This window comes from Myxocyprinus asiaticus, chromosome 32 (genome assembly GCF_019703515.2).
Source record: "Myxocyprinus asiaticus isolate MX2 ecotype Aquarium Trade chromosome 32, UBuf_Myxa_2, whole genome shotgun sequence".
In the NCBI taxonomy this organism is placed as follows: Eukaryota; Metazoa; Chordata; class Actinopteri; order Cypriniformes; family Catostomidae; genus Myxocyprinus; species Myxocyprinus asiaticus.
Genome location: NC_059375.1, coordinates 42,368,319 through 42,382,991, shown reverse-complemented (window position 1 = coordinate 42,382,991; position 14,673 = coordinate 42,368,319). Strand labels below are relative to the sequence as shown.

General features: G+C 37.5%; 1 protein-coding gene across 7 annotated transcripts; it reads right to left on the bottom strand.

Annotated features, from left to right (window-relative positions):
* Nucleotides 1–1,221: 1,221 nt before the first annotated feature.
* LOC127423546 (basement membrane-specific heparan sulfate proteoglycan core protein-like) lies at nt 1,222–13,472 on the bottom strand. 7 transcript variants are annotated; one of them, XM_051667966.1, is made up of 7 exons: nt 13,128–13,254; nt 8,799–8,834; nt 5,375–5,650; nt 4,632–4,892; nt 4,443–4,537; nt 1,820–1,933; nt 1,222–1,692 (listed from the first exon to the last, which is right to left on the bottom strand). In XM_051667966.1, exons 1-6 carry the CDS (start codon nt 13,156–13,158, stop codon nt 1,862–1,864), a joined length of 771 nt encoding a protein of 256 aa, XP_051523926.1. In that variant the 5' UTR covers nt 13,159–13,254; the 3' UTR covers nt 1,222–1,692; nt 1,820–1,861. The 7 variants fall into 7 exon arrangements, with proteins under 7 accessions (XP_051523926.1, XP_051523925.1, XP_051523924.1 ...); XM_051667965.1 differs by having other exon boundaries at nt 1,222–1,933; XM_051667964.1 differs by lacking the exon at nt 4,443–4,537.
* Nucleotides 13,473–14,673: the final 1,201 nt, after the last annotated feature.

The window sequence follows — 14,673 nt, the reverse complement described above, 5'->3', positions numbered from 1 at the left end:
CTAATGATGAAACGAGGGACACTTGACACTAATGAACACAAAGACCAATGAACAAAGACAATGAAAAAGAACTACAAAACCCATAAACCAACTAAAGACAAGGAAACAATGTGGTGACCTCTGGTGGTCGTCCGGGTAATCTTTCCAATTTTAAACCTTCTTTTAACAGCTCTAATACTTAAAAGATTGTTTCCCTTTCATTGTGGATGACAGATAAACAACCTCTCTTTTAAAGCAAAAATAAGGCTTTGACATCATATACACTTATGCTTGTCTTCTAACGATTTGAGAGGCTTCAGAAGACATGACAATGTTTCTGGTAAGGAAACATAGCGAGCAATGATGCTCCCTGGTTTTTATGGTGCATTGTGGGATTTTTTAGGTAGCGAACGTTTCAGTGCACAGGAACGATTTTGGGAATGAGACAGCCCTAAAAATGGACTCACTGATCAGTGCCCTGACGACTGAACTAGGGAACTGATGCGCCCGATGTTAGCCAATCAGAACAGTGGGCATTTACATTGAATACTTAAAAGGCCAGAGAGCTTAAAACTGAGCATTTCAGACAGAGGGCCAGAGACAGGGTGGAAAATTACTATATATTACTAAATTATGACTGTTTTGGTGCAAAAACTATTATAAGCGGACCTCAGGGAAGATGATAAAATTATAAAACAAGAATATGTCATGAACCTTTTAAAGTTCAATTTTCCTAAAGACGCTGACTACAACACCTGGAGTCGAAGTTCGAATCCAGGGCGCACTGAGTGACTCCAGTCAGGCTTCCTAAGCAACCAATTGGCCTGGTTGCTAGGGTGGGTAGAGTCACATGGGGTAACCTCCTCGTGATCGTTATAATGTGTGATTCTCGCTCTCGGTGGAGCGCGTGGTGAGTTGTGCATGGATGCCGCGGAGAATATAGCATGAAGCCTCCACACACGCTATGTCTCCGCGGTAACGCGCTCAACAAGCCACGTGATAAGATGCGCGGATTGACGGTCTCAGATGTGGAGGCAACTGAGATTCGTCCTCCACCACCCGGATTGAGGCGGGTCACTACGCCACCATGAGGACTTAGAGCGCATTGGGAATTGGGCATTCCATATTGGGGAGAATTCGGGAAATGACTATTTATTTATTTATTTATTTATTAAGATGATTATTCACATGGAAACCATCAACTATGAATGATACAAATGTGATACAAGTTTCTCAGAAAAATAACACTAGTTTATTGATTTCAAAACCCAGATAAGAAAGTAAAATAAAAGCAACATCTGTTACTAATAATGCTATTAGCATCCTTAATCTCTTCCTTATATTCTATTATCAAAACGAATATTGAAACAAAAACAACAATGCTGCAAAATGTTTAAGCAAGCATAAAGTCCAGAATATTTTAAAACCCAAAGGTACGCTTATTATTATTATTATTATTATTTTATTTTTTAAGAAACACAAGATCACACACATAATAAAACCTATATGTCTTACTAATTATATGAACAAGAAACAGGTTCAAACATGTAATAAATCACAAAAATAATTCTATGAAAGCAGGCTAACAAAATAACACCATTTTAAAACCATTTTTATGATAAATCAATAATAAAATAAACATGTAAAAAGAATTTCAGATTGAAGTCTCTTCCTCTGTTACTGCATACTGACTTTGGTCTTCAACAGATATAACTATAAAATACACACAAAAACAGTACTATAAACATGTCATTGAACTAGACGTTCATATTGCTCTTCTCTGCTGTTATTGTCTTTGTGAACAAACATTTCATCTGTGGATTATATTGATCTCTTTCACCTCTCGCTCTGTAGTATTTGAAAACCAGCATGACTGTCACAATCAGATATGGACAAACTGCCAGAAGAGAACTGAGAGTGTGTAAGACAGAAATCTGATCTGCTGAATGTGACACTGTAAAAGAGACACACAAGCACATGATGATGCAGTATATCTGAGCATGTGCACATGAATGTATTGAACATCCCAATCATTGCATTTTGAAAGTGATTGTTATACCTTGAAAGAGAAGGTGAAATTAAATTGTACAAAGTAATTTTACAAACAGGGCACAAAATCAAAATACATGTAACAGCAAATAAAGATTAAATAAAGAAAATATTTTCACAAAGGTCCAAAGCCTGTCAAATGTGTTTTTACTGATGGTACTGTGGTGCAAAATGCAATGCATTCCTAAAAATAGATTGAAATAAAAAATTGGAAAAAAATATTCATATTACTGTAACACTATATAAGAGAAAGGAGAACTCAGTTTGGATAATAATGAGCTGGATTTGCTTAAAATGCCTAACCCTATACATAGCATTTTTGCATCATGCATTTTAGCTGGAACACCTTTTTTAGATAACCATAAATGGCCAAAAGTTTGGAATAATGTACAGATTTTGCTCTTATGGAAAGCAATTGGTACTTTTATTCACCAAAGTGGCATTCAACTGATCACAATGTATAGTCAGGACATTAATAATGTGAAAAATTACGATTACAATTTGAACTTAAACTACTTCAAAGAGTTCTCATCAAAAAATCCTCCATGTGCAGCAATGACAGCTTTGCAGATCCTTGTTATTCTAGCTGTCAGTTTGTCCAGATACTCAGGTGACATTTCACCCCACACTTCCTGTAGCACTTGCCATAGATGTGACTGTCTTGTCGGGGACTGTCTTTCCTAATATTGTGTAGATCCCGTTTGTGCCACCAAAACAGCACTAACCCGTGTCTCAGAATAGCATTCTGAGATGATATTCTTCTCACCACAATTGTACAGAGCGGTTATCTGAGTTACTGTAGACTTTGTCAGTTCGAACCAGTCTGGCCATTCTCTGTTGACCTCTCTCAACAACAAGGCGTTTCCATCCACAGAACTGCCGCTCACTGGATGTTTTTTGTTTTTGGCACCATTCTGAGTAAATTCTAGAGACTCAAACCAGCCCATCTGGCACCAACAATCATCCATGCGATTATCTAATCAGCCAATCGTGTGGCAGCAGTGTAATGTACAAAATCATGCAGATACGGGTCAGGAGCTTCAGTTAATGTTCACATCATCCATCACAATGGTGAAAAAATTTGATGTCAGTGATTTAGACCGTGGCTTGATTGTTGGTGCCAGACAGGCTGTTTACTGCTAGACGTGCTAGTAACATTTTTGAACTACTAACAGAGGCTTGGATGCATCATTTGGTTTGAACCAGCAACGGCAGATTCTGATCCATCGCATAAGAAAGTAGTTCCATACACAAATGTGTTTTTTGTGACCATTCTCAGTTTTTCCTAATTTTTTAAAAACTTGTTCATTGAACTGTTGTATATAAGCAATATCTCACTCCTGCGGCCGAATCACAGCAGTGCTGATGCAGGCCCATATCGAACTCTTGCTTGTGTGATATTGCTTAAATATATATATATATATATATATATATATATATATATGTTCAGGATACAAAGTAAAACCCACAGGTAACCTCAGGAGAAATACAGGCTGCTCTGGAAAAAGACGGTGTGGTTGTTTCAAGAAGCACGATACTTGTTGACCCCTCTCCAAACATAGCGCTTATGTTTGTGACCATAAAGCTCTATTTTGGTCTCGTCACTCCAAATTACAGTGTGCCAGAAGCTGTGAGGCGTGTCAAGGTGTTGTCGGGCATATTGTAACCGGGCTTTTTTGTGGCATTGCCGCAGTAAAGGCTTCTTTCTGGCAACTCAACCATGCAGCTCATTTTTGTTCAAGTATCGTCGTGTTGTGCTCCTTGAAACATGCGTAAAATGTAGGGGCAAGGGCATATATTGGGTTTGAACACCATCACCCCTAGAATCTACGCCCCTATGATGCTGAAACATCAGCACATCGATTATGGCTATTTAATAATTTTGATGACTATAATAATATCCAATGTGTTACAGAGGCCGTCTTCGATTACATCTCGCAACAGGAGCAAATCACAAAACAAACACACACTTAATGTCCAAGTCTACTATGCATAGATGGTCTACTTACTGTTAGGTTGTTAGTTTGCATCAAGTCAGATATGACAATAACCATTATTCATTGCGGCTCAATAATTAACGTAAAATTACTATTATTGCTTTGCTTACTTTTGGCTGACACAAATGAACAAAACTTCCCCGTACGCATGTTTCTTATCCAAACTTAAGCTTCCAGGTCCGTGAATGTGAAACCCGGTGTATTTTTGTCCATATTTGTATCGTGCAAATTGTCCCTCCTTTTATATGTGTCTTCAACATATTTTGGAAATTAACTCTTAAGTTAGTTTAATGACTAAATATCAAGCCTAATATTTGGATACATTATCAGGCCTACCTACTCTGTTGATAAAAGTTTCATTGATTTAAGTCATTATAATGTAACATAATGGTAAAAAAATAAATAGTTCTTGCACACCCAGTTTTCCTGTGGCACACCCAAGCCTGGTTTCTGGCTGCCATTGTTCTGAATATGTTCATCGGGCTGTAAATGCACATCAGGTTTGAGTCTCTCTGTGCAAAGATCACAGAACACAATCTACATGTTTGTATATCATCATTGTTGTTGCATGACAGGGTTAGACAACAAAAGTAAAACAGCACTTACCAGTTACTGTTATCATAACTGTGTGACTGTAATGTGTGTAGTAGTTTCCTCTTTGAGCCCTGCAGTGATACTTTCCTCCATCAGAGACTTTCACATCACTCAATGTTTCAGTTTGTGCAGAATAAGCTTTTATGTGTTTTACGTTTTTATACCAGTGAATCTTCCATCCAGTTGAGTGTGTGAACTCACAGCTCAGATTAACTGTGTCTCCAATGAACACTGAACTCTGGGGCATCACAGTCAGAACTGGTTTTGGTGTGGCTGTGAGTATATAATGATATAGTGTAAACAATAAATGACATACAATAACTGGCATTCATGTCTGTATCCTAGCATTCATCAATGGGGTTTAAAGAAACGTTCGTTTCTTTAGAACCTCTGGTCATCCTACACAAAAAGTAGCATTTTCTTTACTGTAACTTTGTTTTGAGCTTAACTAATAATTGTAATCATTACTAATAGTTTTAACAGACAAAATAATGTAAAAATGGGTTGTGTTCCTGTGCAAGACGCTGAAAACATAGTGATATAAGGATGAACGGTGTCCATCTGGCCAGCACGTTTACACAGAAAAACACCACAGACTGTCGCAAAAACGCGTTTGTTGGGAACGGCCCTTTTTTGCTCCTGCAACAGATTTTCTCTACATCAGTGTCCTGATTCTACACTAATAGTAGAATGCGATGAACAGTGCACATCTTGTTAACAGAGTGACTGTGTTAAATCTGAATGTGAACACTCACCTGATACAGTCAGTGTAACAGCATCACTGATGACTGATATTGGTGGGTCACTTGATTTCTCTCCTCTACAGCTGTATTTACCAATGTCAGACTCATAAACAGTACTGATCCTGAACTCTTGAGTTGATGTGTTTGAGGAGCGAATGTCTCCATTCTTAATATAGCTGTATGTCCACTCAGTGTCTGTTTCTGTCTGTATGTCACATGTGAATGTGACAGTCTCTCCTCTGAACACATGTTCATCAGGCTGTACGTGCAATACAGGTTTGGCTCCTGCTGTATAAAAAACACACACAAGTAAACATATTTTGTTTAGGGGACTAAGACTTAATGTTTTTAATTTCGGTTCGTTCTGAGCAAAAAACATATTTTTTCATTCCAGTTCAGAACGTCCGCAGCCTCCTTTCCAAATGGTAACCAGTTAGAACAAAATAAAACAACGGTTAAAAGTAACTTATCATCATAAGTTCCTTAACAAATATAATATGATATAACATATGCCAGATCTTCCAATCTTGCTAATTCCGATCTGGCTAACTCTCTTCTTGGAGAGCACTTTCAAGTTTTGATATGATATAGGTTTGGTACCTTTGTTATTGAAAAGAGGAACACAAATCAATGCTAGAAACTATGATCAGGCATGCAGTGATTGGTAAAAAAAAAGTGGCCTCCACTAATATTGGCACCCTTGGTAAATATGAGCAAAGAAGGCTGTAAAAATATGTCTTTATTGTTTATCCTTTTGATCTTTCATTCAAAATATTCACAAAAATCTATACTCTAATGGATATCAAACGATTGCAAACACAACACAAGTTTAATAAAAAAAAAAAAATATTTTTGTCAAATATATATGTGGCACAGTTATTGGCAACCTTTTATTCAATACTTTGTGCAACCTCACTTTGCCAAGATAAAAGCTCTGAGTCTTCTCCTATAATGCCTAATGAGGTTGGAGAACACATGGCAAGGGATCTGAGACTTTCCTCCATACAGAATCTCTCCAGATCCTTCAAATTCTGAGGTCCAAGCTGGTGGACTCTCCTCTTCAGTTCACCACACAGGTTTTCTATGGGGTTCAGGTCAGGAGATTGGGATGGCCATGGCAGAACCTTGATTTTGTGGTCAGTGAACCATTTTTGTGTTGATTCTGATCTTTGTTTGGATCATTGTCCTGCTGGATGATCCAACCAGGGCCCATATTAAGCTTTCTGGCAGAGGCAGTCAGGTTTAGATTTTTTATCTGTTGGTTTTTGATAGAGTCCTTGATGCCATGTATCCGAACAAGATGTCCAGGAACTCTGACATAAAAACAGCCCCACAACATTAAAGATCCACCACCATATTTAACCGTGGGCATGAGGTACGTATCCATATGGCTACCTCTCTGTGTGCACCAGACCAATCTCTGGTGTTTGCTGTCAAAAAGCTCTATTTTGGTTTCATTTGAAGTTCCAATAGTGTCTGGCAAACTGAAGACGCTTGAGTTTGTTGTTGGTTGAGAGCAGAGGCTTTTTTTTTAAACCCTCCCAAACAACTTGTGGTGATGTAGGTGATGTCTGATATTAATTTTGAGACTTTCTGACCCCAAGACCCAACTCATTTCTGCAATTCTCCAGCTGTGATCCTTGGAGATTCTTTGTCCACTCGAACCACCCTCCTCACTGTGTGTGGAGACAATATAGACACACGTCCTCTTCCAGGCCGATTCGTAACATCTGAATATCTGAAGCATATTGCCATTCACATTTTTTATTTTTTAGTGCACCTGGGTGACTAGGAACATGAAATTGTTCAGCCATGACTTCCTGTTTCATATGGGTATAAATATGAGGTATCACACAAACCAAATTCCCTTAGTCATCCATCACAATGTGTAAGACCAAAGAATAAAGTTCTGATGTGCGGCAAAAGGTTGTTGAGCTTCACAAAATGGAAAGTGGCTATAAGAAAATAGCTAAAGCATTGAAAATGCCCATTTCCACCATCAGGGCAATGATTAAGAAGTTCCAGTCAACTGGAGATGTTACGAATCGGCCTGGAAGAGGACGTGTGTCTATATTGTCTCCACACACGGTGAGGAGGATTTTTTCGAGCGGCCAAAAATTCTCCAAGGATCACAGCTGAGAGAATTGCAGAAATTAGTTGGGTCCTGGGGTCAGAAAGCCTCATAAAAAATATCAGACATCACCTACATCACCACAAGTTGTTTGGGAGGGTTTCAAGAACAAAGCCTCTGCTCTAATCCAACAACAAACTCAAGTGTCTTCAGTTTGCCAGACACTACTGGAACTTCAAATGTGACTGGGTTCTATGGTCAGATGAAACAAAAATAGAGCTTTTTGACAGCAAACACCAGAGGTTGGTCTGGTGCACACAGAGAGGTAGCCATATGGATACGTACCTCATGCCCACGGTTACATATGGTGGTGGATCTTTAATGTTGTGGGGCTGTTTTTATGTCAGAGGTCCTGGACATCTTGTTCGGATACATGACATCATGGACTCTGGTTGGATCTTCCAGCAGTACAATGATCCAAAACACACATCAAAATCAACACAAAAATGGTTCACTGACCACAAAATCAAGGTTCTGCCATGGCCATCCCATTCTCCTGACCTGAACCCCATAGGAAACCTGTGGGATGAAATGAAGAGGAGAGTCCACCAGCTTGGACCTCAGAATTTGAAGGATCTGGAGAGATTCTGTATGGAGGAATGGTCTTAGATCCCTTGCCATGTGTTCTCCAACCACATTAGGCATTATAGGAGAAGACTCAGAGCTTTTATCTTGGCAAAGTGAGGTTGCACAAAGTATTGAATAAAAGGGTGCCAATAGTTGTGCCATACATATGTATATCTGACAATAATAATTATTATTATTTTGTATTAATCTTGTGTTGTGTTTGCAATTGTTTGATATCCATTAGAGGATAGATTTTTGTGAATATTTTGAATGAAAGATCAAAAGGATAATCAATAAAGACATATTCTTCACAGCCTTCTTTGCCCATATTTACCAAGGGTGCCAATGTTAGCGGAGGCCACTGTATGTCAATGTGACGATGGCAGATACTCCAATAAAATATATAAAAATCATATGTGTTTGTGTGCCAAGATTTTTAACCATTTAGAATTCAGAATGCCTTCTGAGTTTAGGTAGCAAACAGGATGCAGTATTGTAATTAGTTTATTAATTTACGAAGGTAGAATTAAAATGGACTGAAGTTAATTTAATTGATGTATGTGTCGTTTTTATTATTATTATTATTATTATTATAAATGTCATTTTTAAGTATGATTATCTATAATCATGCTATGGGTATTTTGATTTGCATTAGATGTTAAAAGTAATCCGTTTTTGAAATGCCACCTATATGAACTTATGATTTAGGATGTAATGCATTTATGATTTATGTTTCACCTTGAGTGTGTCCAGGGTAGCTGAGAGACATTAGCACTGAAAGAAAAGAAAAAAACACAGATATAAAGCAATTTATATATTTACTGATGGAGTGAATCATGTTTTTTGTGTCAACTTATGCAATACTTGAACGAGTGAAGATGAATGAACATGCTTTGTGGTTTGCTGACAAGTGAAGTTGCCGAAGTCTACCATGTATTTGCCTACATTCAGCATAGCCTACTGAAGATATGTTTAACACTGTAGCATCAGGTGGCACCACAAAAATCCACAAAACACAATCAAAAATAAAAATAAAAATTAAACCTTTTAATAATTTTTGACGGGCATGGTATGTAGATTATCTGAGTTAAAATGGGGGAAGATCAGATGAAAGTTGTAGGACAAGTTGCAACTTTGGTTACCTGGTTGGAGTGAGATTTTGGGGTGAGTCAATCACACATGCATGTAATTGAAACTAGAACTATGTTTAATTTGTAACACCACAACCTAATCAAACCCTACTATGCAAGTAATGATCAGGGATTTGTATGCTCACTTATGGCAATTAATGTGGCATTTGCTATTTCAAATACACACACACTATTGATTTACCTGGTCCAAAATGTTCTTTGGTGGTGGCAAAAGTACACAATCATCCATACACTCACACTGGCTGCACTTACTAAATAATAAATATAATTATATAAAGGAATATTCTGGGGTAAATACAAGTTAAGCTCCTCCTTTTCTTAAAAAAAAGCAAAAATCTGGGTTAAAGTGAGGCTCTTACAATGGAAGTGAACAGGGGCCAATTTTTGAACGTCAAAATACTCACTTTTTCAAAAGTATAGCCACAAGACATAAGCAATTTGTGTGCAAACATGATTTAGTGTGATAAAATCACTTTCTAAGCTTTTTGTGTAAAGTTATAGCCAATTTTACAACTTCATTGCCATGATTAGGGTGCAGAGTAGGACTTTCTGGCCCAGAGTGGCCCACCAAACCCGGCCCGCAACACACCACACCACACCATAACACTGATTGATAAAACTGGATTCTTTTTTATTTTATTTTATCCTCTTTTCTCCCAATTTGGAATGCCCAATTCCCACTACTTAGTGGGTCCTTGTGGTGGCGCGGTTACTCACCTCAATCCGGGTGGCGGAGGACAAGTCTCAGTTGCCTCCACTTCTGAGACCGTCAGTCCACGCATCTTATCACGTGACTCGTTGTGCATGACACCACGGAGACTCACAGCATGTGGAGGCTCACGCTACTCTCCACGATCCACGCACAACTTACCACACGTCCCAATGAGAGCGAGAACCACTAATCGCGACCACGAGGAGGTTACCCCATGTGACTCTACCCTCCCTAGCAACCGGGCCAATTTGGTTGCTTAGGAGACATGGCTGAAGTCCAGGGCAGCTGCCTATTTCGACTGTAGGATGGGACGGTACTTGTGTAGCAATGCGCCAGACGAAATTACCCCACATGAAAAACTCCCGGTGCTCCCGATGGCCAGTCCACCTCTGGCCATGATGTTGTAATGTCAACAAACCCTAAAACCCTAAAATGACTGTAAAAAATAACAATTTAATCAAGAAGATTTAACAGAAGAATTCATGTAAGTGCTTTTATAAAATTACAAGCTTCACGTTTCTGCCTTTAAACCCTCCAAAAATTGGCCCCATTCACTTCCATTGTAAGTGTCTCACTGGAACCCAGATTGTTTTCTTTTTTTAAAGAAAAAGAGGAACAAGTCAAAATAAATGTTTGTGTTAATCAATATTATGCCACAAATGCTGTCGACTGAGCTTAACTTGTGTTGAACCTGGAATATTCCTTTAATTGCATTACATGTTTACATTGGATTTAATGGAGTTACTTTTCATCACCTGAGCAACTGGGACCTTTTGAAATTATATATATATATATATATATATATATATATATACACACATATATATATATACACACACACATATATATATATACACACACATATATATATATATATATATATATATATATATATATATATATATATATATATATATATTTAAAGTACTAAGGCTATGTCATATGCTAACCTATGCTGTCATCCAGATGCTGTCCAGCAGGCCAGCGCCAAAACACATACTGGCTGAAAAACAAGTTAATGGCTGCGTAAGCAGAGAGTGCTAGATTCGCCTGCCTGCAATCTTGACCTGTCTCTGATTGAGAATGTGTGATGCATTATGAAGTGCACAATATGGCAATGAAGGCCCCTTACAATCTTAAAGCTGAAGACCTGCATAATGGATGAATGGGGGAAATTTCTGCTTGCTTAACTTGTGAAAAACATGTGTCGGGGGCCTGGGTAGCTCAGCGAGTACTGACGCTGACTACCACCCCTGGAGTCACGAGTTCGAATCCAGGTGTGCTGAGTGATTCCAGCCAGGTCTCCTAAGCAACCAAATTGGCCCGGTTGCTAGGGAGGGTAGAGTCACATGGGGTAACCTCCTCGTGGTTGTGATTAGTGGTTCTCGCTCTCAATGGGGCGTGTGGTAAGTTGTGCGTGGATCGTGGAGAGTAGTATGAGCCTCCACATGCTGTGAGTCTCCATGGTGTCATGCACAACGAGTCACGTGATAAGAAGCGTGGATTGACGGTCTCAGAAGTGGAGGCAACTGAGACTTGTCCTCCGCCATCCGGATTGAGGTGAGTAACCGCGCCACCATGAGGACCTACTAAGTAGTGGGAATTGGGCATTACAAAATTGGGAGAAAAGGGGATAAAAAAATAACTAATAAATAAATAACAATTTGTGTCTTCAGTGCCCAAACACTTAAGTATTATTAGAAGACATGTTACTCAGTTTTAAACACTTGACTGTCTCAACTTTTTTGGAGCATATTGCATTCATGTGTTTTGAAGCAAGTCTATAAAACAATAAAAAATAAAAAATAAAAACATTGCAAGGTGAAACATCAAATAATGTGTTGTTAAATTGCTTTGAATATAGCACAGGGTGAATAAAATGTATAAATCACTCCATTTTGTTTTTACAAACATTTTCCATACCTTCTGATTTATTTATTTATTTATTTATTTTTTGCATTGGAGTTGTAATTTAACGTAAACAACTTATTTCTGTACAGCTAGTTATAATATTGTGACTGTACCCATGAGGAGACTTTACTGATCTGGGACTGCCCTTCTATTGAAGATGTTTGTTTCCTAGTGAACTATTGTTTTACACTCATCATCAGGCTTTTACCCATTTACAGCTGGCCTACTTGGGTGCTGTGAGAGTGCGAGACTGAGCGTGAAAGCATTTCTCACGCCAAATGTGTGAGAGTTGACATCCCTACTGAGCCCCTAAGGAAAACTTAGTAGGGAGGGGAAAAAACAATCAATGCTTTTGCGTGCTCCTGCAAAACATTTGTGTTCCCCTGAGAAACTTTGCGTTTGCTTGCAAAACTTTGTGCTCACATATATGCATTACAGCGCTTGAATGCACTGTATGCACAAATGACTATTGCATTTAAGAGAGATCTTTTAAGATGACAGGTGTGGGTGCCTAAGTTTTTTTTGGAAATACTGTATCATGTAAACTTGTAAAGAGTGAGAAGATACAGTGACTCTTTATTACATCACAACATTTTAGAAATCTGATATATGGCATATGCAAAACACTTTAATAATAATAAATGTTCTTATATGGTTTTTGCTGATCCTTTCACTGAAAATTCACATCCTTGTACATATGCAAGATATTTCAAAATCCTACAAAAATGTCAATTATTATATATGCAGCATATGTTTTCCCAAATAACAGTGGAATTTGAATATTATAGAAGCACATATATCTGAACTGTTATTTTATATGTATATACAGTATATTGCCATTTATATATTCCCTCCATATTGAGGGAACACAAATGTTTTGCGTGAGCATGCAAAAGCATCCTTTTTTTTTTTCATCTCCCTACTATTTTTTCCCAAACACCATTAACCCTTCAGGCCTCAGTACAACCATGACTTCAATTTGCAACAAAATGTTAGTTTAGTTGGGAACGTTAGTAAAATGTTCATTGAACATAACATTAAAACAATTACAGCATTTTAAGACAAACATTTTAAAAGGCTGACAGGCAACATGACAGACTTTCGAACTTTGAGACCAGAATCATGAATTCTGGATGTATTATTGTAAAGTTATTTAAGCATATGTCAAATTCCTTTGTGCGTATGTGTGTGCATGAATACAGTCATTTGTTTTATTTTCAGCTGAATGTATTTTCTTAAACAAAGAAGTAGAAAAAAAAACATAAATTAGAATATATTTAATAAAATACTCACAGAGTAAAAGAGGAAGCACACTGGACTCCATACTGTCAAATTAATTGACTGTTTTAACACTTCTGTGTGTTCTTAACTGAACATTTTCTGTGTTCAAGCGTTTATTTCACACTTCAGAAAGTGACAGACAGAAAACAAGCATGCAAGCAAAACCACATGCAAAAATATATATATATATTTTAAGAAATTGTACTTCTCTTTTCATGCAATCCAGCTGTTTTCCGTAGTTCTTCCAACACTGACTGAAACTGCAGATGACAGAAACAGAGCAGAAGTCAAAGCACAACTATCAGATCAAATCTCTTATTAGACCCCTAAAATTGAAGGTGCTCCGTTTAGCTTGATATACGTATTAACTAAATGAAAATAAAGTGATTTAAAACACAATAAAATCAAACTTTAACCCTTGAGCAGTGTTCATTTTGTGCTAACACATTTTGTGTTCTAGGTCAAAAATGACCGGCCCACTAAGATTGTTTATAATTTATTACACAATTTTTCCTGCCTTTACCAATTCGAACATAACATTTTATTGAACTTAAAATTAACCCTCACCTACCCATTCTTAAATACAATATCATGAAATAAATACTTAAGAACAAGAGATAAGTGAGAGTTAAAAACAAAACCAATAAATAGGATGGATAAAATATTTGCACAATAAAACCCTAATAAATACTGAAAAGTTGAGTAAGATAATAAATAAGTTCATTGAACACATAAAAATACCGTAATGGAGATCAGTTCACAGGCTCTCCATCACAGTGTGCAAACACACATCCACATATGTGCTCATCTAAAGGATTGTGAGTGCTCCTGAACACTTAATATTTCTTTATTTTGTAGTCTAATACATTCACGTCCAATGGCCGGTCATTTTTGACCGGGAACACAACAAGTGTAACAAAGTGAAATAAATAACATTTAAAAAAATGAAAGAAAATGGTCCAAATTTGTTTTGTGTTTTCAGATGCCATATGTGAACAAAGTCAAGGAATTTTATTCAATTGGATTAAGTAAAAAAAAAAAAAAAAAAAAATTATTGTAAGAAAGAAAAGTCGAGGGTTAAGCACAGTATAATCTGAATCTCATACAGCTGTCTGCAGACATTGTTCTGTTGAGTTCTCATCAGTATGTCATGACAGTGGGGGTCACAACAGCCTTGTTAGTGAAAACTGCAAATCAAAATCAAAACCAAAACTTGGCACAGTACACAATACACTAAAAAATAAAAATGGCCCACTGGTCACGCAAGTGGCAACGGCAAGTGACGGAAATGTCACTTGCTCTTTCGGACCAGTGCTCTTATATTCGTGGTTGCATTAGTTGATCTCATTCATGTGTTCATATGTCTTTCAAATGTAAACGTGCTTTTCTTTATGTATAAGTTCTGGTGATTTAAATATGTCAAAAAGGTAACATTATGTGGTGTTGTTTAACTCTTGCTGTCTTTCAGCTATTGTCCATGTGCATTTCCTTGTAAAGGTCTCCAGTGTGCAAATAATTGCAACCATAAGCTGCAATCATTCTTAGTGAATTCCCACTT

What these genes read in the sequence shown, in the direction of transcription:
- LOC127423546 (XM_051667962.1), bottom strand. Translation starts at nt 13,158, where the DNA reads ATGGAGTCCAGTGTGCTTCCTCTTTTACTCT. An exon ending in CTACCCTGGACACACTCAAG is followed by an intron (nt 5,651 to 8,798) that starts GTGAAACATAAA and finishes TTTTTTATACAG; the next exon opens with CAGGAGCCAAACCTGTATTG. An exon ending in AGTTATGATAACAGTAACTG is followed by an intron (nt 1,934 to 4,631) that starts GTAAGTGCTGTT and finishes TCTCTTTTACAG; the next exon opens with TGTCACATTCAGCAGATCAG.